Source organism: Oncorhynchus mykiss, chromosome 26, assembly GCF_057628025.1.
Source record: "Oncorhynchus mykiss isolate SJ-2025 chromosome 26, ASM5762802v1, whole genome shotgun sequence".
NCBI lineage: Eukaryota > Metazoa > Chordata > Actinopteri > Salmoniformes > Salmonidae > Oncorhynchus > Oncorhynchus mykiss.
In genome coordinates, this window is record NC_143047.1 from 1,949,626 (window position 1) to 1,977,313 (window position 27,688).

General features: G+C 43.3%; 1 protein-coding gene across 2 annotated transcripts in view; it reads right to left on the reverse strand.

Annotated features, from left to right (window-relative positions):
- kif6 (kinesin family member 6) overlaps positions 1-27,688 on the reverse strand; it is a 217,028-nt gene that overhangs the window by 122,975 nt on the left and 66,365 nt on the right. For both annotated transcript variants that reach the window (XM_021585670.3, XM_090221719.1), the window contains exons 10-11: positions 10,673-10,776; positions 6,849-6,954 (exon numbers count right to left, since the gene is read on the reverse strand). In XM_021585670.3, the coding sequence (XP_021441345.2) occupies positions 6,849-6,954; positions 10,673-10,776 (210 nt within the window). The remainder of the gene's footprint in view (positions 1-6,848; positions 6,955-10,672; positions 10,777-27,688) is intronic.

Consider the following 27,688-nt stretch of genomic DNA (forward strand, 5'->3'; position numbering starts at 1 on the left):
TTGGTTTTGTTCTTGGAAACAAGACTGAATATTCATTCACAGTCTGCATTGCTGTGGAATATGACCAATATCCCCAGCATCACAGCCCTAGGTGGGAGTAGACCAGCACCCCACCTTTTCATTGTGCCGATTTCTCTCCAGGCCTGATCCATGTGCATGTTGACCAGACTCTGCTCAAAGTTTGTTGCCTGATAGAGTCTAAACTCATCTTCCACCAGATCAACAGACGCTCCCTCAGGAATAATGCAGGGAAAGCGTGCCATGAAAAAGATGAGAACTTGTCAGTCTGCCTGTTGGCAATGCATGCTGGAGGAGCACATCTCCAAATGGAAATTTCAGCAACATGTAGTCTACTGCAGAAGAAAATATGTTTCTGACATCTGCATCGAAGGTCTTCAGATCCAGTTTGCCTTGGCCCCCAAGTTCAGTCTCTAGTAGAGGAACGCTTGTCAACTCTCAAACAGGGCCAGTCACTCGGGCCAGCTCACAAGTATTGGCTTTTTAGACACGGTTCCTAATCAACGCTAAAAGCAAAATCCTTTTGAAAACATAACAAAAACAAATGATCGCATCGACACAGACCGCAAACTGTTTACACAACGCTAAAGTAGGCTACCACAAAGGGAATCTGAACGCTGTTCGCCAGAAGAGTCCCGTGTTTCAGCCCACGTAAAGGTGCTTATTGTATTTCTTTGCAGTGCATACATCATTTCAGAATTTAGAAATTGAGAAAATCTCAAATCTAGTGCAAAAGTATGTTAGAAGCATGGCCTCTATAGCTAATACCGGACACTCATTCATTCATCATGCAGTCTTCAAACCTCCGACTCCATTTATGGCCAAGATGTTAATATTTATTTTTTATTATACTTTTGTAATCCTTTTTGTGATGTGGATCATAATTACAGTTACAGGTTGCGTGATCCTCGTAATGTTACGTGGAAAATACAACTAATGGGACGCAGAATGAAATGTATATCAAACTCGCACAAATGCGACCAGTTGTTTTTCGGATTTGCATTTAATTTCTTTCACTAGCAAATGCGAGTGAACTGCTGGCACTTTAGAGCCCACTGAATGTCCATCTTACGTTCGCTAACGCTAGCTTGAAATAATTAGTGTTTACCTTTCCACAACACACAGAGCCAAAAAGAGTTTTGCCCAAGTGTTTATGTACAGCTGACAGTCGGCAAACCCAGAATCACAACAAACAAGTGGCAGACGAGGTCGCTACGTCGAATAATGATATATTAATCTCCATGTCCGTTGACACAAACTCCAAACATGTCTGTGTGTTGCAGCTCGAGAATCGATGTTAGATTTACTCAGTGGATTTATTTTTTATTAAAATGTTAAAATATATTTTTTAAATCAAGCACTATTCATTACTGTGGACTTTTAACTCGGATCTCGTACCTGCGTACATGGACAGAGAATTGCTTACTTGATTACCGCATACAATAGCTGTAGGATCAATAGGGCAGGGCAGGTAGGGGGACATGAATTAAGTCCCTGGGATAATATAAATTTGCTGCAGCATTACGACAACTCAGCAACAATGGTAGGGATTAACTGAGCTGGTCTTAGGTCATTCATAAGTCATTGTCTCAACGCAGCCTTGAAATATGTGAGCCCAGGAGCCAAGATGATTTGGATGGACTCTGTCATTCCTGTAGCGCTTTCTCTGTTTCCAGAAGGTGTCAAAGTTATCTATAAAAGTGACTCCAACAGTGGTACAGTAATCTTTTAGCCAGGTATGTAATGCCAGTAGCCTGCTGAATATTTCACACCCGCGGAACAACAATGGTACCGGACCTGAAGCAATTGGTCGCTTTTTGGAATCTTTCAGTGCTAGAATCAGTTCTTTAAAATATATTTGCATAGGTTCCGAGCTTGCCCTCCTGATGTCGTTTCACCAGACATGGACTACGACAGCGTCCGCTCCCGGCATCTGTAGTAGAACGGTCGGATGCAGCCTTGTAATGTCCTGTATCGAGGATAGCACAGGATATTTGCCACTTCGCCCATGTAGTCCTCTGCAAGCAAACAGTTACTACATTGACAGTCCAGGTGGTCCACATTGTCTCGGAAAAAGCCAAATAAACAGTTCCTGCAGCATTAAAAACGTTCAATAGTGACCTCCATTTGAGACTGCTGGCCAGCTAGGCTACCTGGGATTCCGTGTCTCTCTTTCTTACAGGGAATTCTAAACTAAGTGAACAAAAAGAGCTCACACAAATTACAAAATTCTAAAAGCAGAAATATGCGTCCTCCTTTAAATCCTCTCACAGCGGTAAGCATGAAAGCAGTGTCTTTGCATGTACTGTTGACAGCAGCATTGGCTAACGTTGTTAGCTATACAACATAGTTCCAGCCAGGTCAGGTTGCAGGGAATACAGCCACAAATAGCGTGGGACACCTCCGCAGTCCTAGCCACAAGGGATAACCGCAACGTGGGTTGTGTTCAAGCTGTTCGTGGAAAACCCTGCTATACTGATAGCTAACAGGTAGGCTAGTAGCTGGCTACAGAAATAACTTTTTGGCATGGCATGATCCTGGGACAGATGGTAGTGGTCACAACAACTGAGGCTAACCACGTTGTGGGGTCCAAAATCAAAAGGTATATAAATCAAACTTTGTAAAGAGTTGCACAGGTGACATGCTGGTAAAAATATGGTAAAACGGATTTCAGTTTCCATGCATTATAATCACCATCCACGAGAAGCAGATGTGCATTTTCTTCTTTGCTTATGGCCCTATACAGTTTGTTGAGTGCAGTCTTAGTGCCAGCATCAGTTTGTGGACAGCTACGAAAAATATAGATGAAAACTTTCTCAATAAATAGTAGGGACTGCAATTTATAATGAACTATTCTAACTCAGGCGAGCATAAACTTGAGACTTCCTTAACATTAGAGATTGCGCACCCGCTGCCTTAACTGAGGCTTCCGTCCTGTCTAAATGATGCATAGCTAGATGTATATTATCCATGTTGTTGTTCAGCCATGACTTCGAGACACATAGGATATTACAGTTCGTCAGGTCCTGTTGAAAGGATAGTCACGAAAGGAGCTCGTCTAGTTTGTTCTCCAGTGATTGTACGTTCACCAATAGAACAGAGGGTAAGGGCCTCCCGAGTGGTCTAAGGCACTGCATCGCAGTGTTAGAGGCTTCACTACAAACCCAGGTTCGATCCCAGGCTGTGTCATAGCCGGCTGTGACCGGAAGACCCATGAGGTGGCGCACAATTGGCAGAGCATCGTCCGGGTTAGGGGAGGGTATGGCCGGCTGGGATTTCCTTGTCCCATCGCGCTCTAGCGACTCCTTGTGAAGGGCCGGGCACCGGCAAGCTGACTGGACAATGTTTACGCCGAAACATTGGTACGGCTGGCTTCCTGGTTAAGCCAGCAGGGTCGTGTTTCTCGACCGTCGCCTCTCCTGAGTCCGTAGGGGATTTGCAGCGATTGGACAAGACTAACTACCAATTGGATATCACGAAATTGTAGGGAAAAGGGCTAAAATAAAAACATGTTAAAAAAAATAATAATAAATAAGGGTAGAGGCATTTCATGTACTCGCCGACATAATTTCGTTAGGATGCCCACACGTCAGCCTCTCTTAAAACCTGTTAAGGATATGGCAGACATACGCCCCCTTTGGAGAGATTGGGTACCCCTAGTAAACTGGAAAAAAAATGTGTCAAAAATTGCTAATATATGCAAATAAAAATTATTATTGGATAGAAAACACTCTAAAGATTCTAAAACCGTTGGAATTATGTCTGTAAGTATAGCAGAACTCACAGGGCAGGCATTCTTCCAAACTAGTTTGTGGCCATGAAAGTTGGAGCAACTTTGATGTCATGGCCCCCACCCTTCCCAACCAGTTATGATTCTGTGGACACTTTCTATCTCTTCCGCTAGATGTCCTCTTTCATTAGAGCTTTGAATCGTTCAAATCCCCCGAATTGACCCTATGGGAGTGAAATTAGTGCGTGCCACGAGAGAATAGGCTGTGCGTATGGGCGCGAATTGGTCCCAGCCATTCCTTTGTTCCAGCACTCAAGAGAAGGGCAGACGATGGCCGATTGAATTGAAGTTTGTTTTGCGTGTCTAAAACATCATAAAGCTTGCTTCTGCACTTAGTTTGACCTGTTTGGTCGACATATGTGTAATTTTGAAGTTTTGATGCGCAACTTTTCCGGACCAGAGGACGTTTTGGGTGCATTTCAGCTGATGTTATTAGCAGTAGCTAATACAAAGACGCAAGACTTGAAACCAAACAATGTATTGGGTAAGTATGAAGCCTTCCAGAACATTCTGAACGAAGACCATCGAAGGTAAGGGAATATTTATGCTTAAATCTGTGTTTCTGTTGACTCCAACATTACGTGGAAATGTAGCTTGGAACTGAGCGCTGTCTCAGCATATGGAATAGTGTGCGATTTCTGTAACGTTAAAAATAAATCTAACACAGCGGTTGCATAAAGAAGCAGTGTATCTTTCTAACTATATGTAGAACATGTATATTTAGTCAAAGTTTATGATGTCTATTTACGTTATCTTGCCGCGCTACATAGATTTCCTGCGGGCATTTTTGAGTAATTTCTGAAGGTGAACTCACTGTAAATGGACATTTATGGATATAAATGGCATATTATTGAAAAAAAAAAATATGTACTGTGTAATATGTCATATTACTGTCATCTGATGAAGATTTTCAAAAGGTTAGTGAGCGATTTATTTTTTAATCCTGCGTTTGTTGATTGCATGTTTTGGCTATTGAAATGAGCTGTGTCTGGTGGTGGTTTTACATATATATGTGCTATGTTTTCGCCGTAAAACATTTTAGAAATCTGACTTGCTGGCTAGATGAACAAGGTGTTTATCTTTCATTTGAGCTATTGGACTTGTTAATGTGTGGAGGTTAAATATTTTTAAGAATATTTTTGCGTTCCATGCGCCACCGTTTCAGCTGAACGTGGGAGGGTTGATCCCCAATTGGGAACCAGTATCGTAGACAGGTTAAGCCTCAAATGTATTTTTCTGCCCTTGGGAATTAGGGCCTGGTGAGGAAACATAGATTTAGGGAACACAGGATCCAGGGAACATACAATCGTGGCCAAAAGTTTTGAGAATGACACAAATATTAATTTTCAAAGTCTGTTGCCTCAGTTTGTATGATGGCAATTTGCATATACTCCAGAATGTTATGAAGAGTGATCAGATGAATTGCAATTAATTGCAAAGACCCTCTTTGCCATGCAAATGAACTGAATCCCCCAAAAACATTACCACTGCATTTCAGCCCTGACACAAAAGGACCACCTGACATGTCAGTGATTCTCTTGTTAACACAGGTGTGAGTGTTGACGAGGACAAGGCAGACTGGAAGCTTCAAAAGGAGGGTAGAGCCTGGAAGCTTCAAAAGGAGGGTAGAGCTTGGGATCATTGTTCTCACCCTGTCAACCGTGGTTACCTGCAAGGAAACACGTGCCGTCATCATTGCTTTGCACAAAAAGGGCTTCACAGGCAAGGATATTGCTGCCAGTAAGATTGCACCTAAATCAAGCATTTATCAGATCATCAAGAACTTCAAGGAGAGCGGTTAAATTGTTGTGAAGAAAGCTTCAGGGCGACCAAGAAAGTCCAGCAAGCACCAGGACCGTCTCCTAAAGTTGATTCAGCTGCGGGGTCGGGGCACCACCAGTACAGAGCTTGCTCAGGAATGGCAGCAGGCAGGTGTGAGTGCATCTGCACCCACAGTGAGGTGAAGACTTTTGGAGGATGGCCTGGTGTCAAGAAGGGCAGCAAAGAAGCCACTTCCCTCCAGGAAAAATATCAGGGACAGACTGAAATTCTGCAAAAGGTACAGGGATTGGACTGCTGAGGACTGGGGTAAAGTCATTTTCTCTGAGGACGAGGTGACAAGACAAGGTGAGCGCTACCATCAGTCCTGTGTCATGCCAACAGTAAAGCATCCTGAGACAATTCATGTGTGTGGTTGCTTCTCAGCCAAGGGAGTGGGCTCACTCACAATTCTGCCTAAGAACACAGCCATGAATAAAGAATAGTACCAACACATCCTCCGAGAGCAACTTCTCCCAACCATCCAGGAACAGTTTGGTGATGAACAATGCCTGTTCCAGCATGATGGAGCACCTTGCCATAAGGCAAAAGTGATAACTAAGTGGCTCGGGGAACAAAACCTCGATATTTTGGGTCCATGGCCAGGAAACTCCCCAGACCTTAATCCCATTGAGAACTTGTGGTCAATCCTCAAGAGACGGGTGGACAAACAAAAGCCCACAAATTCTGACAAACTCCAAGCATTGATTATGCAAGAATGGGCTGCCATCAGTCAGGATGTGGCCCAGAAGTTAATTGACAGCATGCCAGGGCGGATTGCAGAGCTCTTGAAAAAGAAGGGTCAACACTACAAATATTGACTCTTTGCATCAACTTTATGTAAATGTCAATAAAAGCCTTTGACACTTATGAAATGCTTGTAATTATACTTCAGTATTCCATAGTAACATCTGACAAAAATATCTAACGACACTGAAGCAGCAAACTTTGTGGAAATTAATATTTGTGTTATTCTCAAAACTTTTGGGCACGACTGTACACCTGAGGGAACACCCCTGTGGGAATGATAATGATGGGTATACACTGTGAGATACATGATGATAGTGGTTGTGTGGGAGCGGGGGCAGGGGAGGAGGAGAGAACAAATGTAATGAGGTAATACAAACATATCAAAAGAGAGTTTAAGACTAAAAGAAGTGGATGATGAGAAATGCTGAGCAGAGAGAAATTGTGTGTGAGAGAGAGAGCGAGTTAAAAGTACCTTTAGCAGAGAGAAACAGTAATGGATTTTTCTCATGTCAGGTCCCAATGCCAGTGTGACCTCACAATCAGGGTCTTCCAGAAAGACCTTGACCAGCTCCTCCATCCTGGGAGAAATTAAAAAAAACATGGAAGAACAGCATAAAGAAGACAATGTACACACGCACGTGTGCACAAAGAATACATGTTGACGCAAACACACACAATACTACCACAATACGACCAAAGCTTACAGCACTAAAGCATTTCGCAACCTTACTCCAAGTTCTCCATTAGTTTCTTTTAAAACTTGAGCAATCAAAGGGTTAAAATCTGTTTGAGCTCAACAGCTATGTTTAAAGATTGGGTAGTCAAAGACAACTATTTACTTAAATGTGTGCAACAGTTCCACTGGGATAAACCATCGCTAGATGATAGTCCAAACATTGGTTCGTCAAGCATTGGAACTGGCCACAGGAAAAGACGCGGGGCAAAGATCCAATGTACTCAAGACAATACACAGTTCCATTTCCGCTAAAACATTGCTTTTGCAAAAACCTGCAAAGTTCATAGGTGTAAGGACATAAAACAAAAAAGGTGCTCTTATTTGAAGGTCCTGCAAGTCATCACATATATTTTAAGTGCTAAGCTCAAACTGGATTTTCAGAATGTTCCTCAATGCAAATGCTAATATTGAAGGGAGCAAAAGCTCATCCTTGGTCTAACTTAGTACTGCATGATGTAGTACATGTGCTTATGTATTGAGAAACCGAAAGGTGTCCCACCAGCAACCATACAGTATGACCAATAAACAGTTGAAGTCGGGAAGTTTCCATACACTTAGGTTGGAGTCATAAAAACAAATTTTTCAACCACTCCACAAATTTCTTGTTAAGCTATAGTTTTGGAAAGTCGGTTAGGACATCTAATTTGTGCATGACACAAGTTTCCAACAATTGTTTACAGACAGATTAGTTCACATATAATTCACTGTATCAACAATTCCAGTGGGTCAGAAGTTTACATACACTAAGATTACTGTGCCTTTAAACAACTTGAAAAATTCCAGAAAATGATGTCATAGCATTATAATCTTCTGATAGGCTAATTGACATAATTTCAGTCAATTGGAAGTGTACCTGTGGATGTATTTCAAGGCCTACCTTCAAACTCAGAGCCTCTTTGCTTGACATCATGGGAAAATCAAAAAAGAAATCAGCCAAGACCTCAGGAAAAAAATGTGTAGACCTCCACAAGTCTGGTTCATCATTGGGAGAAATTTCCAAATGCCTGAAGGTACCACGTTCATCTGTACAAACAATAGTACGCAAGTATAAACACCATGGGACCATGCAGCCGTCATACCGCTCAGGCAGGAGACACGTTCTGTCTCTTAGAGATGAACATATGTTGGTGCGAAAATTGCAAATCAATCCCAGAACAGTAAAGGACCTTGTGAAGATGCTGGAGGAAACAGGTACAAAAGTATCTATATCCACAGTAAAACGAGTCCTTTATCGACATAACCTGAAAGGCCGCTCAGCAAGGAAGAAGTCACTGCTCCAAAACTACCATAAAAAAGCCAGACTACAGTTTGCACATGGGGACAAATATCGTACTTTTTTGGAGAAATGTCCTCTGGTCTGATGAAACAAAAATAGAAATGTTTGGCTATAATTACCATCATTATGTTTGGACTTGGGCTTGCAACCCAAACACCATCCCAACCGTGAAGCACGGGGCTGGCAGCATCATGTTGTGGGGGTGCTTTGCAGCAGGAGGGACTGGTGCACTTCACAAAATAGATGGCTTCATGAGGAGGGAAATTATGTGGATATATTGAAGCAACATCTCAAGACATCAGTCAGGAAGTTAAAGCTTGGTCGCAAATGGGTCTCCAAAAGGACAAACTTCCAAAGTTGTGGTGAAATGGCTTAAGGACAACAAAATCAAGGTATTGGAGTGGCATACACAAAGCCCTGACCTCAATACTATTGAAAATGTGTGGGCAGAACTGAAAAAGCATGTGCGAGCAAGGAGACCTACAAGCCTGACTCAGTTACACCAACTCTGTCAGGAGGAATGGGCCAAAATTCACCCAACTTATTGTGAGAAGCTTGTGGAAGGCCATCCAAAATGTTTGACCCAAGTTAAATAATTTCAAGGCAATGCTACCAAATATTAATTGGGTGTATGTAAACTTCTGACCCACTGGGAATGTGATGAAAGCTGAAATAAATCATTCTCCTATTATTCTGACATTTCACATTCTTAAAATAAAGTGGTGATCCTAACTGACCTAAGACAGGGCTTTGTACTCAGATTAAATGTCAGGAATTGTGAAAAACTGAGTTTACATGTATTTGGCAAAGGTGTATGTAAACTTACGACTTCAACTGTATGCTCGTGGATCTGGAAATGTTACAACAAAAAAGCCAGGAAAAGTTTGCTTGGAGGATGATTTGACTTGGGCCGATCAATTGAATGCATAAACAAGTGAAGAAACAAGTAAATAAAAAGGTGGCCGTCGGTTGGTGCGGTCACAGCAGACATCATTACGTTTCCCCCTGTGTGAGTTTGACCACAGATAGGGGAAACCAGGGATAATCAGCCGAGGAGAGAGGGGAAATTGTAAAAACATTGGATCGAGGAAGCTGGGAGAGGTAAAGAGATCAGAACAGGAGGGAAGTGTTGCCAGGAGTTTAGGTGAAACCCTTGGGGTCTGAACACTGGGCCCGTCCACGGTCGAGTTCATTAGGCACCAAATGGAAAAAAGCGGACTGGAGCACATCGCGAAAATACCCGGACTCAACCATTAAGAAACTCATTTTCATTTTACATTCCAAAGCATAAAAAATCTAATCTGCACATGTCCTAATGAACACTACCCAGGTATTCCGTCTGTTGAGAGCGCTAGGGTCACTTTAAACGTTTCCTTAACTTAAACAATTTCCCCATACATATATTTTATTAAACCTGGCCCAGATTGCCAAGAACAGTCCTTTGGGGGAACCCATGAAGTTCAAAGTAAGCAGAAGATAATGTGGCTTTAACATCTTGGCAACTACTAGCTACATTGGCACTATTGCACAGTCCCGAATAACAGTCAAAATCATCATATACTATGCGGCTAAAACTCGCTAGAATAAATAGCTGTGTAAAATAAGAATTTCTCTCTGTCTGGTGCGTGGTGTAAACATCCTGGAAGCAGGACAGAGGCCAGCACAGCACTGTTCCTGTTCTCACTGTCCTGAGATGACTGCCTCAGTGAGGTCTAACTGCTGCTCAGATCATTACAGACACACAACCAATGCGGCACTGGCCGAATGCCTGCTGCTGCATTCTCCGGAACTTTGTAAATGTATTTTGCAACATTGAGCATTTTTTCTTCCATGATACTCTAAATGTGTAAACTAAGAAACTGTGTAAACTTTGCTAGGCCGGGTTCGATTTAATTCCTGCTATAGTTTTCTGAGTTGAAGACATGCTATGAACACCCCTAAACATCATGGACGCATCGAAAATAGCACCCTTTTCCCTATTTCAGGGCTCTCCAACCCTGTTCCTAGGGAGCTACAGTCCTGTAAGTTTTCACTCCAAGTCTAATCTAGCGCACCTGATTCTAATAAATAGCTGGTTGATCAGCTGAAACAGGTTAGCTACAACTGGGGAACAAAGTGGAGCCCTGCCTATATAGTGCATTTATTTTGACCAGAGCCCTATGGGTCCTATAAAGGTAATACGGTGCAATTTGGGAGGCAGCCTATGATTTTAGTCTATGAGGCTTTCATTCGGTGGATTTGAATGACATATAATTGACTCTAGGCAAATATGAATGGAGCGTACTTATGAATCTCCTCTTGAGTTAGCTGGTCCTCTCTTTTCTCCCCGGTCACCATAGAGAGCTCTTCCTTCAGGCACTGGATCTCCCTCTTCAGACTCACAATTAGCTGGAAGACACAAAAGAACACACACACAGGTCAGCAGGAGAACATGCACACACAATTTTTGTCAGAGCAGGAGATAGCTCATTCACCCACTTAGAAATAGAGCCACGTTGGCCCATACACACTCAACATTTTGCCACTGCCAATTGATGACAGAATAAACTTAAAAATGAACTTGTGGTGACATGTTATTTAAGGACAGTCTAACCAGTTCCAGACAACTGGATGTTCTAGCGAGAAAGCACAGGAAGCTCTGATACCTCACCAAAACATAAAATAGCATTAACCTATTACGGGAGAAAGACAACACAAAATCTCCTGTTTCTGTCTGTACGTGTTTGGTCAAAGCCTGCGAAGCCTATGTTATGACCCAAATGGCACCCTGTTCCCTATATAGTGCACCACTTTTGACCAGGGCCCATAGGACTCTTATCAAAAGTAGTGCACTATGTTGGGAATAGGGTGCCATTTGGGACAGCGCTTATGTGCCGCTTGCCTTCAGGAAGCACTGACACTATACGTGTGCGTCCCAAATGGCATCCTAATCCCTTTATAGTGCACTACTTTGGACCAGGGCCCACAAGGATTTTGTATTAAAAAAAAGTACTGCACTATATAGGGAATAGGGTGTCATTTGAGACACACACTAAATATAAAAAAAGCCAAATCTCTCGCTATGTAGAGACATGACTTCTCTAACCACCTTTTGGACCAGACTTCACTCATTTGCAAAAGAACAGGACTTTTCCAAGTCTAATTGTTACAACTGAAAATGGGATAAATATAATGTAAACACTGATTAGAATCTTTAAACGTATTCACAATATTTTTCAGACGTCACAAAATGCAGAAATCAAAAAGGATCAAGTGGAATCTACTTCCTGTTGCATTACCTAATTCCCTGAAATTTGCACTATGTAACGGCTTTCTTCGGTAGAAGGAGAGCCGGACCAAAATGCAGCGTGGCTATTACGATCCATGTTTATTTGACAATGATGAAACATGAACTGTACAAAAACAAACGTCATGTGAAAACCGAAACCGCCTAAACTGGTACAAACTGACACTAAGGACAATCACCCACAAAACCCAACACCAAACAGGCTACCTAAATATGGTTCCCAATCAGAGACAATGACGAACACCTGCCTCTGATTGAGAACCATATCAGGCCAAACATAGAACTAGACAAACTAGACATGTAACATAGAATGCCCACTCAGCTCACACCCTGACCAACCAAAACATAGAAACATACAAAGCAAAACATGGTCAGGGTGTGACACACTAGCTGTGATAGCAAAGGCTGCATGTTTGGCTTGATTAGCTATATTTCAGTAATAAATAGCAAACCCCAGCATAGGCAACAGCTTTATAGAGATGACATGACTTGGAATTAAAATAAAGTCATCAAATAAAACAAATGTAATATATGCACAACTGAAATATTTTATGAAAGTAATGTGAATAAATGATTGTTAATAAGTGATGCAGTAAAGGGCAGTCACTAACATCATGGGACTTTTATAAGTGGTTTTATTCTGTGTTACAGCATTCAACCAACATAATGCATCAAATCAAATTGTATTTGTCACATACACATGTTTAGCAGATGTTATTGTGAAATGTTTGTGTTTCTAGCTACAACAGTGCAGTAATATCTAACAATTCACAACAATACACACAACCTAAAAGTGAAAGAATGGAATTGAGGAATATATAAATATTAGGATGAGCAATGTTAGAGTGGCATAGACTAAATACAGTAGAATAGAAAACATTTTATACATATGAGATGAGTAAAGCAAAAATATATAAACATTATTAAAGTGACTAGTGTTCCATTATTAAAGTGGCTAGTGATTTCAAGTCTATGTATATGGGGTAGCAGCCTCTAAGGTGTAGGGTTATGTAGCGAGGTGAACAGAAAATGGCTTGGGTGGTTGTTGTCCTTGATGATATTTTTGACCTTCCTGTGACATCGGGTGCTGTAGGTGTCCTGGAGGGCAGGTCGTTTGCCCCCGATATGTGCATTTAGTGTAAAAAAAAAAAGTATAATCGAAACAGAAATCAAAAAACCTGATAATTTTTTCAATAATCAAACTGAAACCAAACAGACCAAAAAAAGCACTAATCGCTCAGCACTATTTTGTTGAAACACATGGAGGGCATTCCTCATTTATTACTATTCTCTTTCTACAGTCTGTTCCCATCTGTGCTTCAGCCCCGGCCTCCACATTAGGGCAACCTGAGGGATAAATCTCCTGAAGTGTCTGGTCTATTGCAGGGGCTAAGAGGTTATTAAGGGTCAGGGATGACCTGGCTAGACATGACTTCAACTTTGATGCTAAGAAATAATATCTAGACAGTATAATCTCCAGCGGATGGGTGGGTGGGTGTGTGCGTGTGACCAGTCTTTGGGGACAAATCACGGTAACACTTTATTTGGATAGTCCATCTGTAGATGCTCTACAGACTTCAACTATCTACTTACCCTAACCTTAGCTATCCATAGGGCGGCGCACAGTTGGCCCAGCGTCGTCCAGGTTTGGCCGGTTTTGGCCGTCATTGTAAATAACAATTTGTTCTTTAGTGCCTAGTTAAATAAAAGGTTACATTTAAAAATATATTTATAAATAAATAAACCCTAATTCTAAACATGAGCCTAACCTAAGTAAGCAGTTGCTTATCAACAGATCAACTGAATTGCTCTACAGACTATCCAAATAAAGTGTGACCCAAATCACAAGGCAGATTCAGACACTAACTATTCCAGCAGCAGTAGAGAAACACAATCAAGAGCAACAACAATTTGCAACTGCTCTCGACAGTTGTCAGAAGCCTAGGGTCATTGAAAGTCAAGTGAAGGGCAAAGGTCAGATGAACAGACCTTAATAAAGCAGTATGACATCTTACAAAAGCCTGAGGAAACCAGACGGTCAGACAAAGTGACAAGAGAACCAAAAGCCGCTCCCAATCTCTTTTTACCCATTAAGCTTATGTGATATTCCCAGCTGTGCCCTCAAAGCTTGACCACTGGTCATTGGTCACTGGGAATGGTTTGGTTCTATTTCGGAGCCTGAACCCACGCTGCTACCGCAAGGCCAAAATCGTATCCCATAGGCCAAGAATAAAGCCTGGCCAAGGCCATGTCATCCATGATGTCAGCACATAGCTACAGATCACTAGGTCAGGCTGGTGCAACAGAAGGCTACAGTCATGCAAACACTCTTTCTCCTATAGAGCTCCATTTTTATGGAATGGTCTGCCTACCCATGTGAGAGACGCAAACTCGGTCTCAACCTTTAAGTCTTTACTGAAGGCTCATCTCTTCAGTGGGTCATATGATTGAGTGTAGTCTGGCCCAGGAGTGTGAAGGTGAACGGAAAGGCTCTGGAGCAACGAGCCGCCCTTGCTGTCTCTGCCTGGCCAGTTCCCCTCTTTCCACTGGGATTCTCTGCCTCTAACCCTATTACAGGGGCTGATTCATTGGCTTACTGGTGCTATTTCATGCCGTCCCTAGGAGGGGTGCGTCACTTGAGTGGGTTCAGTCACTGATGTGATCTTCCTGTCTGGGTTGGCGCCCCCGCTTGGGTTGTACCGTGGCGGTGATCTTTGTGGGCTATACTCTGCCTTGTCTAAGGATGGTAAGTTGGTGGTTGAAGATATCCCTCTAGTGGTGTGGGGGCTGTGCTTTGGCAAAGTGGATGGGGTTAGGGCTAGGGTCAGTTTGTTATATCTGGAGTACTTCTCCTGTCTTATCCGGTGTCCTGTGTGAATTTAGCGTAATTGCTGGACTATTAAGCGCACCTGAATATAAACCGCACCCACTTAATTAAAAAAAATATGTATTTTGTACATAAATAAGCCGCACGTCTATAAGCCGCAGGTGCCTTCCGGTACATTGAAACAAATTAACTTTACATAGCCTTTAAACAAAACACGGCTTGTAACAAAAATAACTAGGCTTTTAAACGAAACACGGCTTGTAACAAAAATAAATAGGCTTTAACGAAACACGGCTTGTAACAAAAAAATAGCAGTAAACAGTGTCCTACCAAGAAAGTAATTGGTCACTATCTTCCTCCTCCTGTGCACTGAAACCACTGAAGTCATCTCCTTCGGTATCGGAGTTGAATAGCCACAGAATTGCTTCATCCGATGTTGGATCGCTGCCCTCTTCAAAACGCAGCAGTCCAGCATTTCGAAACCCGTTGATGATAGTGGATTTTTTGACAATGCTCCACACTGTCAGCAGCTCTATTTCCTTTTCCAACAGCCAGATCGATCGCCTTCAACTTGAAAGCTGCATCATATGCATTTCTCCGTGTCTTTGCCATGATGAGGGTGACAAAATGACTACCGTAATCAGAATGATGGGAAGTTTGAGCGAGCTCGATTTATGTCACATTATGTGACGGTGCTCAGTTTTTTGGCGGCATGAATCTTGTGAAAGCGCATCATTGTATAAACCGCGAGGTTCAAAGCGTGGGAAAAAAAGGAGCGGCTTATAGTCCGGAAATTACGGTAAGTATGCTCTCTCTAATTCGCTCTTTCTCTCTTTCTTTCTTTCTCTCTCTCTGAGGACCTGAGCCCTAGGACCATGCCTCAGGACTACTTGGCATAATGACTCCTTGCTGTCCCCAGTCCACCTGGCCGTGCTGCTGCTCCAGTTTCAACTGTTCTGCCTGTGATTATTATTATTTGACCATGCTGATCATTTATGAACATTTGAACATCTTGGCACAGCCAGAAGAGGACTGGCCACCCCTCATAGCCTGGTTCCTCTCTAGGTTTCTTCCTAGGTTTTGGCCTTTCTAGGGAGTTTTTCCTAGCCACCGTGCTTCTACACCTATATTGCTTGCTGTTTGGGGTTTTAGGCTGGGTTTCTGTACAACACTTTGAGATATCAGCTGATGTACGAAGGGCTATATAAATAAATTTGAAATGCATTGGAAATGTTTTTTGGGGGATTCAGTTCATTTGCATGGCAAAGAGGGACTTTGCAATTAATTGCAATTCATCTGATCACTCTTCATAACATTCTGGAGTATATGCAAATTGCCATCATACAAACTGAGGCAGCAGACTTTGTGAAAATTAATATTTGTGTCATTCTCAAAACTTTTGGGCACGACTGTACATACACATCTATGTGTTATTTGTGATAGGCCTATGGGATAATATTTGATCAAATCACAGTATTGTAGTGACCTTAGTACAACAACTCAACCGGGGTCTGAGCCTCTTGGTGTAATGGCTACATGTTGGGCTACACCCCCAATAATTCCCTGTAAGGTGCTATTATGGGAACACTTTCAAACAGACTGGCATGTTTCACTCAGTTTTGTGCCTACTGAACACCACCCTTCAGACAATGACGCTGAGTATGTCCTTCTCTGCCCTGTACTGGATCGTGTTCGCTAAACACAAAATGGAAAAACGGACAGAAACGGAGAAGGACTTCCTGAACTTGGGAAACAAAAACAAACTTTTTTGCTATGTGTTCAATAATGAATATGACCCTGGAATCCATCACCAACAAGCACTATCGTCCGTTTCCCCTCCCTTCTTTAATGATGGCGAGACGATGGGAACTTCAGGAATTTTTAACACCCATTTCCCAAACTTGTCTCTCTCTCTCTCTGGCTGACTGTAGCAGGCAGACCTGGGTTCAAATACTACTTTGCATCTTTCAAATACTATTTGAATACTATATATTTTAGCCTCCCTCGTGTGCCAGATGGGCAGGGTTTGCAGTTTTGTGAGTATTCTATTGATTTCATTGCAACAGAATAGCTCAATCAAAACCATTTCAAGTAGTTGAAATTATTTAAAGTAGTGTTTGAACACAGGTCTGGTAGCAGGGCTGGTTGTTTGAGTTATGTGTATGTGCAAATCACCCCTCTCTGGTCAGACAGGGGGAGGGGAACGGAATGCTGCTACTGCCTGACTGCTGATAGGTAAACTAAGATAAAAAGGAACTTGAGTGACCACCACAGAGGGGAAAACTGTCTTGGACACAATCCTCTCTCATGAAGAAACAATAACGCACATCTCATACGTATATCGATAAAATACATAGCTTTATAACCAGGGATGGAATTGGGAATAAGGTGGAAACAGAGTTAGAAAAGTGAAAAGGTCAAAATCTAAGAGGCAAACACTTGGACAATTGTGAGTTTTAACTTTGCACAACTCTTAGGACAAGATTTATCTATTGTTTTTGTCAAACTTGCTCAAGCTCAGTACATCTGGATGGGAGTCATTGATGGACAGCAATATTCAAACTTTGTCTAAAATTATGAAGCAAATGTAAGTGAGGACGGAGGCTGGACCACTCAGAAAAACTCAACATCTCTTGGAAAGCCATTCAGTTGTGTCTTTGACATAAAACATTTTGTAATTGTCCCGCTGAAAAATAAAACTATCCCAGGGTTAGATTTTCAGAAGACTGAGGAGGGTTTTCCTCTGCTTTTTGCCTAGGCTTTGTTCATTTCATTATTTTATTTCTCAGTCCTTGCCAGTGACATGCATACCCATAGCATGAATCTGCCACTAGAATACTTGAAAATACAGAGGGTTTCACTATGTATTGTGTTGTATTGGATTTGACCAAATCATGTAGTTTTTAATTTAGGCCAAAAATCAAATATATCTGTTGTGTTGTCTTGCAGTGTTACCTAATGGCCTTGTTGCAAACATAACGTATGAATTGGAGTGGACTAAACCAGGCTTCATTCTTTTCACTTTGTCATACAGGTCAGTAATGTGGAGTGAATGCAATGTTGTGAAACCCTTTCAAATATTGTGGTGGCAGCATCATGTTCTGGGTATGCGTGTCATCGGCAGGGACTGGGGAGTTGTCAGGATCAAACCCGAAATAAAATGTTAGAGGAAACCCTGTCTCAGTCTTTGGAATACCTAAGGAATAGTTTTCCTTTTCAGTGGGACAATTACACCCATTTTTATGTCAAAGACATACCATACCAGCTTTTCAATAGGTGTTGACAGACAATATCCACTTTAACATGTCACCCCCTTTCTCCTCATTTACATCTACCACCCAGACTCACAACCACGCGACAGCTACAATTCCAGACACACACCCCCCCATTTACAAAGGGTCTAAAGATGGGCAATCTTGTCTCAAGGTAACAGCAAATCAACAATATGTATGCAGATTTAACACTTGCAAAGGCTTATGGTGGCGATCTACTGTATACGGGGAATGAAAAGACCGTTCAACAAGTACCTCACCTCCCCTATACCAATTCCTCTCCAACTTTCCCCCAGCTCTTTTTGGATAAGTGGTCTATTCACTTGCTGGTTAACAAGGAGCCATGTAGGATTAAGACCTGTCAATTGACCAATGGTAGGACTGGAGATCCTAACATCAGTTTCACTATGAAAGATTACATCATCACATGTACAGACTACCGTTCGAAAGTTTTAGATTTCGATTTTTCTTTACATATTGTTGAATAATAGTGAAGACATCAAAACTATGAAATAACACATATGGAATCATGTAGTAACCAAAAAAGTGTTAAATATATGTTATATTTGAGATTCTTCAAAGTAGCCCTTTGCCTTGATGACACATTTGCACACTCTTGGCATTCTCTCAACCAGTTTCGTGAGGTAGTCACTGGGAATGCATTTCAATTAACAGGTGTGCCTTCTTAAAAGTTAATTTGTGGAATTTATTTTCTTCTTAAGGAAAGGTAGGGGAGTATACAGAAGATATTATATATATCCATATCCATATTTTATTTTATTTCACCTTTATTTAACTAGGCAAGTCAGTTAAGAAGAAATTATTATTTACAATGACAGCGTACACCGATCAAACCCAGACGATGATGGGCCAATTGTGAGCCGTCATATGGGACTCCCAATCACAGCCAGTTGTGATACAGCCTGGATTCGAACCAGGGTGTCAGATTTGACCCAGTGATGCCTTAGACCGTTGCACCACTCGGGAGCCCAAGTTTTCATTATGGCAAGAACAACTCAAATAAGCAAAGAGAAACGACAATCTTATCTTCACTGTTGACGTTGAGACTGGTGTTTTGCGGGTACTATTTAATGAAGCTGCCAGCTGAGGACTTGTGAGTTTTTCAAACTAGACACTCTAATATTGTCACGTTCTGACCTCTATTTCCGTTGTTTTGTATTTATTTAGTATCGTCAGGGCGTGAGTTGGGTGGGCAGTCTATGTTTGTTTTTCTATGTTTTGGGGCATTTCTATGTTTTCGGCCTAGTATGGTTCTCAATCAGAGGCAGGTGTCATTAGTTGTCTCTGATTGAGAATCATACTTAGGTAGCCTGGGTTTCACTGTGTGTTTGGGGGGTGATTGTTCCTGTCACTGTGTTTGTTGTCACAGGATAGGCTGTATAGGTTTTTCACGTTCCGTTTGTTGTTTTGTAGATTTAAGTTATTTCATGTATCGTTCATTTTCCATTAAAGAACATGAGTAACCACCACGCTGCTTTTTGGTCCGCTTCTCCTTCTACAGACGAACGTCGTTACAAATATACTTGTCCTCATGCTCAGTTGAGCACCGGGGCCTCCCACTCCTCTTTCTATTCTAGTTATAGCCAGTTTGCTCTGTTCTGTGAAAGGAGTAGTATCTTGGCAATTTCTCGCATGGAATAGCCTTCATTTCTCAGAACAAGAATAGATTGACGAGTTTCAGAAGAAAGTTCTTTGTTTCTGACCATTTTGAGCCTGTAATCGAACCCACAAATGCTGATACTCCAGATACTCAACTAGTATAAAGAAGGCCACTTTTATTGGTTCTTTAATCAGAACAACAGTTTTCAGCTGTGCTAACATAATTGCAAAAGGCTTTTCTAATGATTAGCTAACATAACGTGCCATTGGAACACAGGAGTGATGGTTGCTGATAATGGGCCTATGTAGATATTCCATGAAAACAATCTGTCGTTTCCAGCTACAATAGTCATTTACAACATTAACAATGTCTACACTGTATTTCTGATCAATTTGATGTTATTTTAATGGACCAAAAAATTGCTTTTCTTTCGAAAACAAGGACATTTCTAAGTGACCCCAAACTTTTGAACGGAAATGTATGTCTGCAGCATCAGTGGATAGAATTATGTTCATATGTGCAAGAGCTCTTCAATGATCTTACAAATGTAGTCTAATAATATTTAACATGCCACATATATTCATGTGTAAAATATCTACGATCTTAAAAAAGTGGTTTAACCATATATCACATCTTACAATCCATAGCCCTCCATTTGGCAAATCTGACCATAACTCTATCCTCCGGAATCCAGCCACACCAATGTGTCGGAGGAAACACCGGGAACCTGGTAAAGGTGTCAGCGTGCATGCACCCGGGCCGCCACAGGAGTCTCTAGAGCGCGATGGGACAAGGACATCCCTACCGGCCAAACCCTCCCCTAACCCGGACGATGCTGGGCCAATTGTGCGCCGCCCAATCGGTCTCCCGGTCACGGCCGGCTGTGACAGAGCCTGGACTTGAACCTGGATTTCTAGTGGCACAGCTAGCAACTGCGATGCAGTGCCTTGGATCACTGCACCATTCGGGAGGCCGTACAAGCAACAATTCCAAGAGGAAGTACCAGTGACGTGCTCAATACGGAAGTGGTCAGATGAAGGAGATGCTAAGCTACAGGACTGTTTCTGAAATAGACAGACTGAAATATGTTCTGGGATTCATCCGATGGCATTGAGGAGTTAACCACATCAGTCACCAGCTTCATTAATAAGTGCATCGACGACGTCATGTCCACAATGACAGTACGCACCATGACTTTTGTCAAATGTTGTTGCGTCACAAACTTGAATTTAAAATGGATTAAATTTAGATTTTGTGTCACTGATCTACACACAGTATCCTATAATGTCAAAGTGGAATTATTATTTTTTTTAAATGTTTACAAATCAATAAAAAATCTATAAAAAATAAGTCAATAAGTATTCAACCCTTTGGTTATGGCAAGCCTAACTAAGTTCAGGAGTAAAAATGTATTTAAGTCACATACTAAGTTGCATGGACTCACTCGGTGTGCAATAATAGTGTTTGACATGATTTTTGAATGACTACCTATCTTTGTACCCCACACATACTGTTAGGTCCACCAGTCGATCAGTGAATTTCAATCACAGATCAAATCAGCAAGACCAGGGAGGTTTACCAATGCCTCGCAAAGATGGGCACCTATTCGTAGATGGGAAAAAAAAAAAAAAAAACAGAAGACCTATCATATCCCTTTGAGCAAGTTATTAATTATACTTGGATGGTGTATGACAACACCCAGTCACAACAAAGATACAGGCGTCCTTGCTAACTCAGTTGCCGGAGAGGAAGGACACCACTCAGGGATTTCACCATGAGGCCAATGGTGACTTAAAAAAAAGTCTCATTACAGAAGGCAAAAAATATGGCATAGCATTTTTTCTCCTTAATAGAAATTGTTATGTTTGGAGCAAATCCAATACAACACATTACTGACTGCAACTCTCCAAATTTTCAAGCATAGTGGTGGCTGTATCATGTTATGCTTGTAATCGTTAACTGGAGAGTTTTCAGGATGAAAAAGAAATGGAATGGAGCTATGCACAGGCAAAATCCTAGAGGGAAACCTGGTTCAGTCTGTTTTCCAACAGACATTGGGAGATTAATTTACCTTAACCTAAAACACAAGGCCAAATATACACTGGAGTTGCTTACCAAGATGACATTGAATGTTTCTGAGCAGCCTAGTTACAGTTTAGACCTACATTGTCTTGAAAATCTATGGCAAGACCTGAAAATGTTTTTCTAGCAATGATCAACAACCAATATGACAGAACTTGAGGAATTTTGAACATAATAATGGGCAAATATTGCACAATCCAGGTATGGAAAGCTCTTATCCAGAAAGACTCACAGCTGTAATCGAAGCCAATAGGTGATTCTAACATGTATTGACTAAGGTGTGTGAATACTTATGTAAATTACAGTACATTTCTGTATTTTATTTTCAATACATTGGCAAAAAATAATATAAACATGTCATGATGGGGTATTTTGTGTTGATGGGTGAGATGTATAAAAACATTTTGAATCCATTTTGAATTCATGCTATAACACAACTAAATGTGGAATAAGTCAAGGGGTATGAATAATTTCTGAAGGCATTAACTTAACCTTCACTTAATTCTCAATGTGGACCAGACTATTCTTGGCTCTCACCAGTCAGCACGATGGGGGAATGGACTTATCTGCAACCAAAGAGGATCCACCACTTGCATTAGTCCAAATATCACTTACGTAAGATTTGGTTTTGGGTTGCCAAAGTCACTGTCTAAACTGTCCTGCTTTCTCCAACTCGCAGCCCACCATTTCCAACACCAAAATGTGTGCCTTTCAATTATCCCCTAGTAAATCCTGGGTTCCTTCACTAAAATACATTGAGCTGTACAAAACTGTCAACTGTACAAAAGCAGGTTGTTCCACACAATGTATAACTGCACTTAACAGATAGGAGAGTCCAACTTGCAACGTGTCTGCAGGGACAGAGTAGGGCCAAAAAGGTAGCTCTAAACCAACACAAATTACAACATTCTGTTAATCTGCAAGGCAAAATCCACTACAACCTTTATTTCACCACTGTGTGTGTGTGTGTGTGTCCAGTGTGTGTGTGTGTCCAGTGAGTGAGTGAGTGAGTGCCCAGTGAGTGAGTGTGTCCAGTAAGTGAGTAAGTGAGTGTGTCCCGTGAGTGAGTGAGTGAGTGAGTGAGTGAGTCCCGTGAGTGAGTGTGTCCAGTGAGTGAGTCCAGTGAGTGAGTGAGTGAGTCCAGTGAGTGAGTGAGTGAGTTAGTCCAGTGAGTGAGTGAGTGAGTGAGTCCAGTGAGTGAGTGAGTCCAGTGAGTGAGTGAGTGAGTGAGTCCAGTGAGTGAGTGTGTCCAGTGAATGAGTGTGTCCAATGAATGAGTGAGTGAGCGTGTCCAGTGAGTGAGTGAGTGAGTGAGTGAGTCCAGTGAGTGAGTGTGTCCAGTGAATGAGTGTGTCCAGTGAATGAGTGAGTGAGTGTGTCCAGTGAGTGAGTGAGTGAGTGAGTGTGTCCAGTGCATGAGTGAGTGAGTGAGAGAGTGTGTCCAGTGAGTGAGTGAGAGAGTATGTCCAGTGAGTGAGTCCAGTGAGTGAGTGAGACCAGTGAGTGAGAGAGTGAGTGAATGTATCCAGTGAGTGAGTGACTGTGTCCATTGAGTGAGTGAGTGAGTGAGTGAGTGAGTGAGTGAGAGAGTCCAGTGAGTGAGTGAGTGAGTGAGTGAGTGTGTCCGGTGAATGAGTGAGTGAGTGTTTCCAGTGAGTGAGTGAGTCCAGTGAGTGAGTGAATAAGTGAATGTGTCCAGTGAGTGAGTGTGTCCAGTGAGTGAGTGTGTCCAGTGAGTGAGTGTGTCCAGTGAGTGAGTGTGTCCAGGGAATGAGTGAGTCAAGTGAGTGAGTGAGTGAGTCCAGTGAGTGAGTGAGGGAGTCCAGTGAGTGAGTGAGTCCAGTGAGTGAATGTGTCCAGTGAGTGAGTGTGTCCAGTGAGTGAGTGTGTCCAGTGAATGAGTGAGTCCAGTGAGTGAGTGAGTGAGTCCAGTGAGTGAGTGAGTCCAGTGAGTGAGTGAGTGAGACCAGTGAGTGAGTGAGTGAGTCCTGTGAGTGAGTGAGTGAGTCCTGTGAGTGAGTGTGTCCAGTGAGTGAGTGAGTAAGTGAGTGAGTCAGTGAGTGAGTCCAGTGAGTGAGTGAGTGAGTGAGTGACTGTGTCCAGTGAGTGAGTGAGTGAGTGAGTGAGTGTGTCCGGTGAATGCGTGAGTCCATTGAGTGAGTGAGTGAGTGAGTGAGTGAGTGAGTGAGTGAGAGAGTCCAGTGAGTGAGTGAGTGAGTGAGTGTATCCGGTGAATGAGTGAGTGAGTCCAGTGAGTGAGTGAGTCCAGTGAGTGAGTGAATAAGTGAATGTGTCCAGTGAGTGAGTGTGTCCAGTGAGTGAGTGTGTCCAGTGAGTGAGTGTGTCCAGTGAGTGAGTGTGTCCAGGGAATGAGTGAGTCAAGTGAGTGAGTGAGTGAGTCCAGTGAGTGAGTGAGGGAGTCCAGTGAGTGAGTGAGTCCAGTGAGTGAATGTGTCCAGTGAGTGAGTGTGTCCAGTGAGTGAGTGTGTCCAGTGAGTGAGTGTGTCCAGTGAATGAGTGAGTCCAGTGAGTGAGTGAGTGAGTCCAGTGAGTGAGTGAGTGAGTCCAGTGAGTGAGTGAGTCCAGTGAGTGAGTGAGTGAGTCCAGTGAGTGAGTGAGTGAGTCCTGTGAGTGAGTGTGTCCAGTGAGTGAGTGAGTAAGTGAGTGAGTCAGTGAGTGAGTCCAGTGAGTGAGTGAGTGAGTGAGTGAGTGTGTCCAGTGAGTGAGTCAGTGAGTGAGTCCAGTGAGTGAGTGTGTCCAGTGAGTGAGTCAGTGAGTGAGTCCAGTGAGTGAGTGAGTGAGTGAGTGAGTCCAGTGAGTGAGTCAGTGAGTGAGTCCAGTGAGTGAGTGAGTGAGTGAGTGAGTGAGTGAGTGAGTGAGTGAGTCAGTGAGTCCAGTGAGTGAGTCAGTGAGTGAGTCCAGTGAGTGAGTGTGTCCAGTGAGTGAGTGAGTGTGTCCAGTGAGTGAGTCCAGTGAGTGAGTGAGTGAGTGAGTGAGTGAGTGAGTGAGTGAGTCCAGTGAGTGAGTCAGTGAGTGAGTCCAGTGAGTGAGTGAGTGAGTGAGAGAGTGAGAGAGTGAGTCCAGTGAGTGAGAGGGTGAGTCCAGTGAGTGAGTGAGTCCAGTGAGTGAGTGAGTCCATTGAGTGAGTGAGTCCAGTGAGTGAGAAAGTGAGTGAATGCATCCAGTGAGTGAGTGACTGTGTCCAGTGAGTGAGTGACTGTGTCCAGTGAGTGAGTGACTGTGTCCAGTGAGTGAGTGAGTGTGTCCGGTGAATGAGTGAGTCCATTGAGTGAGTGAGTGAGTGAGTGAGTGAGTGAAAGAGTGAGTGAGAGAGTGAGTCCAGTGAGTCCAGTGAGTCCAGTGAGTGAATGAGTGAGTGAGTGAGTGTGTCCGGTGAATGAGTGAGTCCAGTGAGTCCAGTGAGTGAGTCCAGTGAGTGAGTGAATCCAGTGAGTGAGTGAGTGAGTGAGTGAGTGAGTGAGTGAGTGTGTCCAGTGAATGAGTGTGTCCAGTGAGTGAGTGAGTCCATTGAGTGAGTGAGTGAGTGAGTCCATTGAGTGAGTGAGTCCAGTGAGTGAGTGGCTGAGTCCAGTGAGTGAGTGAGTCCCGTGAGTGAGTGTGTCCAGTGAGTGAGTCCAGTGAGTGAGTGAGTGAGTCCAGTGAGTGAGTGAGTGAGTTAGTCCAGTGAGTGAGTGAGTGAGTGAGTCCAGTGAGTGAGTGAGTCCAGTGAGTGAGTGAGTGAGTGAGTCCAGTGAGTGAGTGTGTCCAGTGAATGAGTGTGTCCAATGAATGAGTGAGTGAGCGTGTCCAGTGAGTGAGTGAGTGAGTGAGTGAGTCCAGTGAGTGAGTGTGTCCAGTGAATGAGTGTGTCCAGTGAATGAGTGAGTGAGTGTGTCCAGTGAGTGAGTGAGTGAGTGAGTGTGTCCAGTGCATGAGTGAGTGAGTGAGAGAGTGTGTCCAGTGAGTGAGTGAGAGAGTATGTCCAGTGAGTGAGTCCAGTGAGTGAGTGAGACCAGTGAGTGAGAGAGTGAGTGAATGTATCCAGTGAGTGAGTGACTGTGTCCATTGAGTGAGTGAGTGAGTGAGTGAGTGAGTGAGTGAGAGAGTCCAGTGAGTGAGTGAGTGAGTGAGTGAGTGTGTCCGGTGAATGAGTGAGTGAGTGTTTCCAGTGAGTGAGTGAGTCCAGTGAGTGAGTGAATAAGTGAATGTGTCCAGTGAGTGAGTGTGTCCAGTGAGTGAGTGTGTCCAGTGAGTGAGTGTGTCCAGTGAGTGAGTGTGTCCAGGGAATGAGTGAGTCAAGTGAGTGAGTGAGTGAGTCCAGTGAGTGAGTGAGGGAGTCCAGTGAGTGAGTGAGTCCAGTGAGTGAATGTGTCCAGTGAGTGAGTGTGTCCAGTGAGTGAGTGTGTCCAGTGAATGAGTGAGTCCAGTGAGTGAGTGAGTGAGTCCAGTGAGTGAGTGAGTCCAGTGAGTGAGTGAGTGAGACCAGTGAGTGAGTGAGTGAGTCCTGTGAGTGAGTGAGTGAGTCCTGTGAGTGAGTGTGTCCAGTGAGTGAGTGAGTAAGTGAGTGAGTCAGTGAGTGAGTCCAGTGAGTGAGTGAGTGAGTGAGTGACTGTGTCCAGTGAGTGAGTGAGTGAGTGAGTGAGTGTGTCCGGTGAATGCGTGAGTCCATTGAGTGAGTGAGTGAGTGAGTGAGTGAGTGAGTGAGTGAGAGAGTCCAGTGAGTGAGTGAGTGAGTGAGTTTGTCCGGTGAATGAGTGAGTGAGTCCAGTGAGTGAGTGAGTCCAGTGAGTGAGTGAATAAGTGAATGTGTCCAGTGAGTGAGTGTGTGAGTGTGTCCAGTGAGTGAGTGAGTGAGTGAGTGTGTCCAGTGCATGAGTGAGTGAGTGAGAGAGTGTGTCCAGTGAGTGAGTGAGAGAGTATGTCCAGTGAGTGAGTCCAGTGAGTGAGTGAGACCAGTGAGTGAGAGAGTGAGTGAATGTATCCAGTGAGTGAGTGACTGTGTCCATTGAGTGAGTGAGTGAGTGAGTGAGTGAGTGAGTGAGAGAGTCCAGTGAGTGAGTGAGTGAGTGAGTGAGTGTGTCCGGTGAATGAGTGAGTGAGTGTTTCCAGTGAGTGAGTGAGTCCAGTGAGTGAGTGAATAAGTGAATGTGTCCAGTGAGTGAGTGTGTCCAGTGAGTGAGTGTGTCCAGTGAGTGAGTGTGTCCAGTGAGTGAGTGTGTCCAGGGAATGAGTGAGTCAAGTGAGTGAGTGAGTGAGTCCAGTGAGTGAGTGAGGGAGTCCAGTGAGTGAGTGAGTCCAGTGAGTGAATGTGTCCAGTGAGTGAGTGTGTCCAGTGAGTGAGTGTGTCCAGTGAATGAGTGAGTCCAGTGAGTGAGTGAGTGAGTCCAGTGAGTGAGTGAGTCCAGTGAGTGAGTGAGTGAGACCAGTGAGTGAGTGAGTGAGTCCTGTGAGTGAGTGAGTGAGTCCTGTGAGTGAGTGTGTCCAGTGAGTGAGTGAGTAAGTGAGTGAGTCAGTGAGTGAGTCCAGTGAGTGAGTGAGTGAGTGAGTGACTGTGTCCAGTGAGTGAGTGAGTGAGTGAGTGAGTGTGTCCGGTGAATGCGTGAGTCCATTGAGTGAGTGAGTGAGTGAGTGAGTGAGTGAGTGAGTGAGTGAGAGAGTCCAGTGAGTGAGTGAGTGAGTGAGTGTGTCCGGTGAATGAGTGAGTGAGTCCAGTGAGTGAGTGAGTCCAGTGAGTGAGTGAATAAGTGAATGTGTCCAGTGAGTGAGTGTGTCCAGTGAGTGAGTGTGTCCAGTGAGTGAGTGTGTCCAGTGAGTGAGTGTGTCCAGGGAATGAGTGAGTCAAGTGAGTGAGTGAGTGAGTCCAGTGAGTGAGTGAGGGAGTCCAGTGAGTGAGTGAGTCCAGTGAGTGAATGTGTCCAGTGAGTGAGTGTGTCCAGTGAGTGAGTGTGTCCAGTGAGTGAGTGTGTCCAGTGAATGAGTGAGTCCAGTGAGTGAGTGAGTGAGTCCAGTGAGTGAGTGAGTGAGTCCAGTGAGTGAGTGAGTCCAGTGAGTGAGTGAGTGAGTCCAGTGAGTGAGTGAGTGAGTCCTGTGAGTGAGTGTGTCCAGTGAGTGAGTGAGTAAGTGAGTGAGTCAGTGAGTGAGTCCAGTGAGTGAGTGAGTGAGTGAGTGAGTGTGTCCAGTGAGTGAGTCAGTGAGTGAGTCCAGTGAGTGAG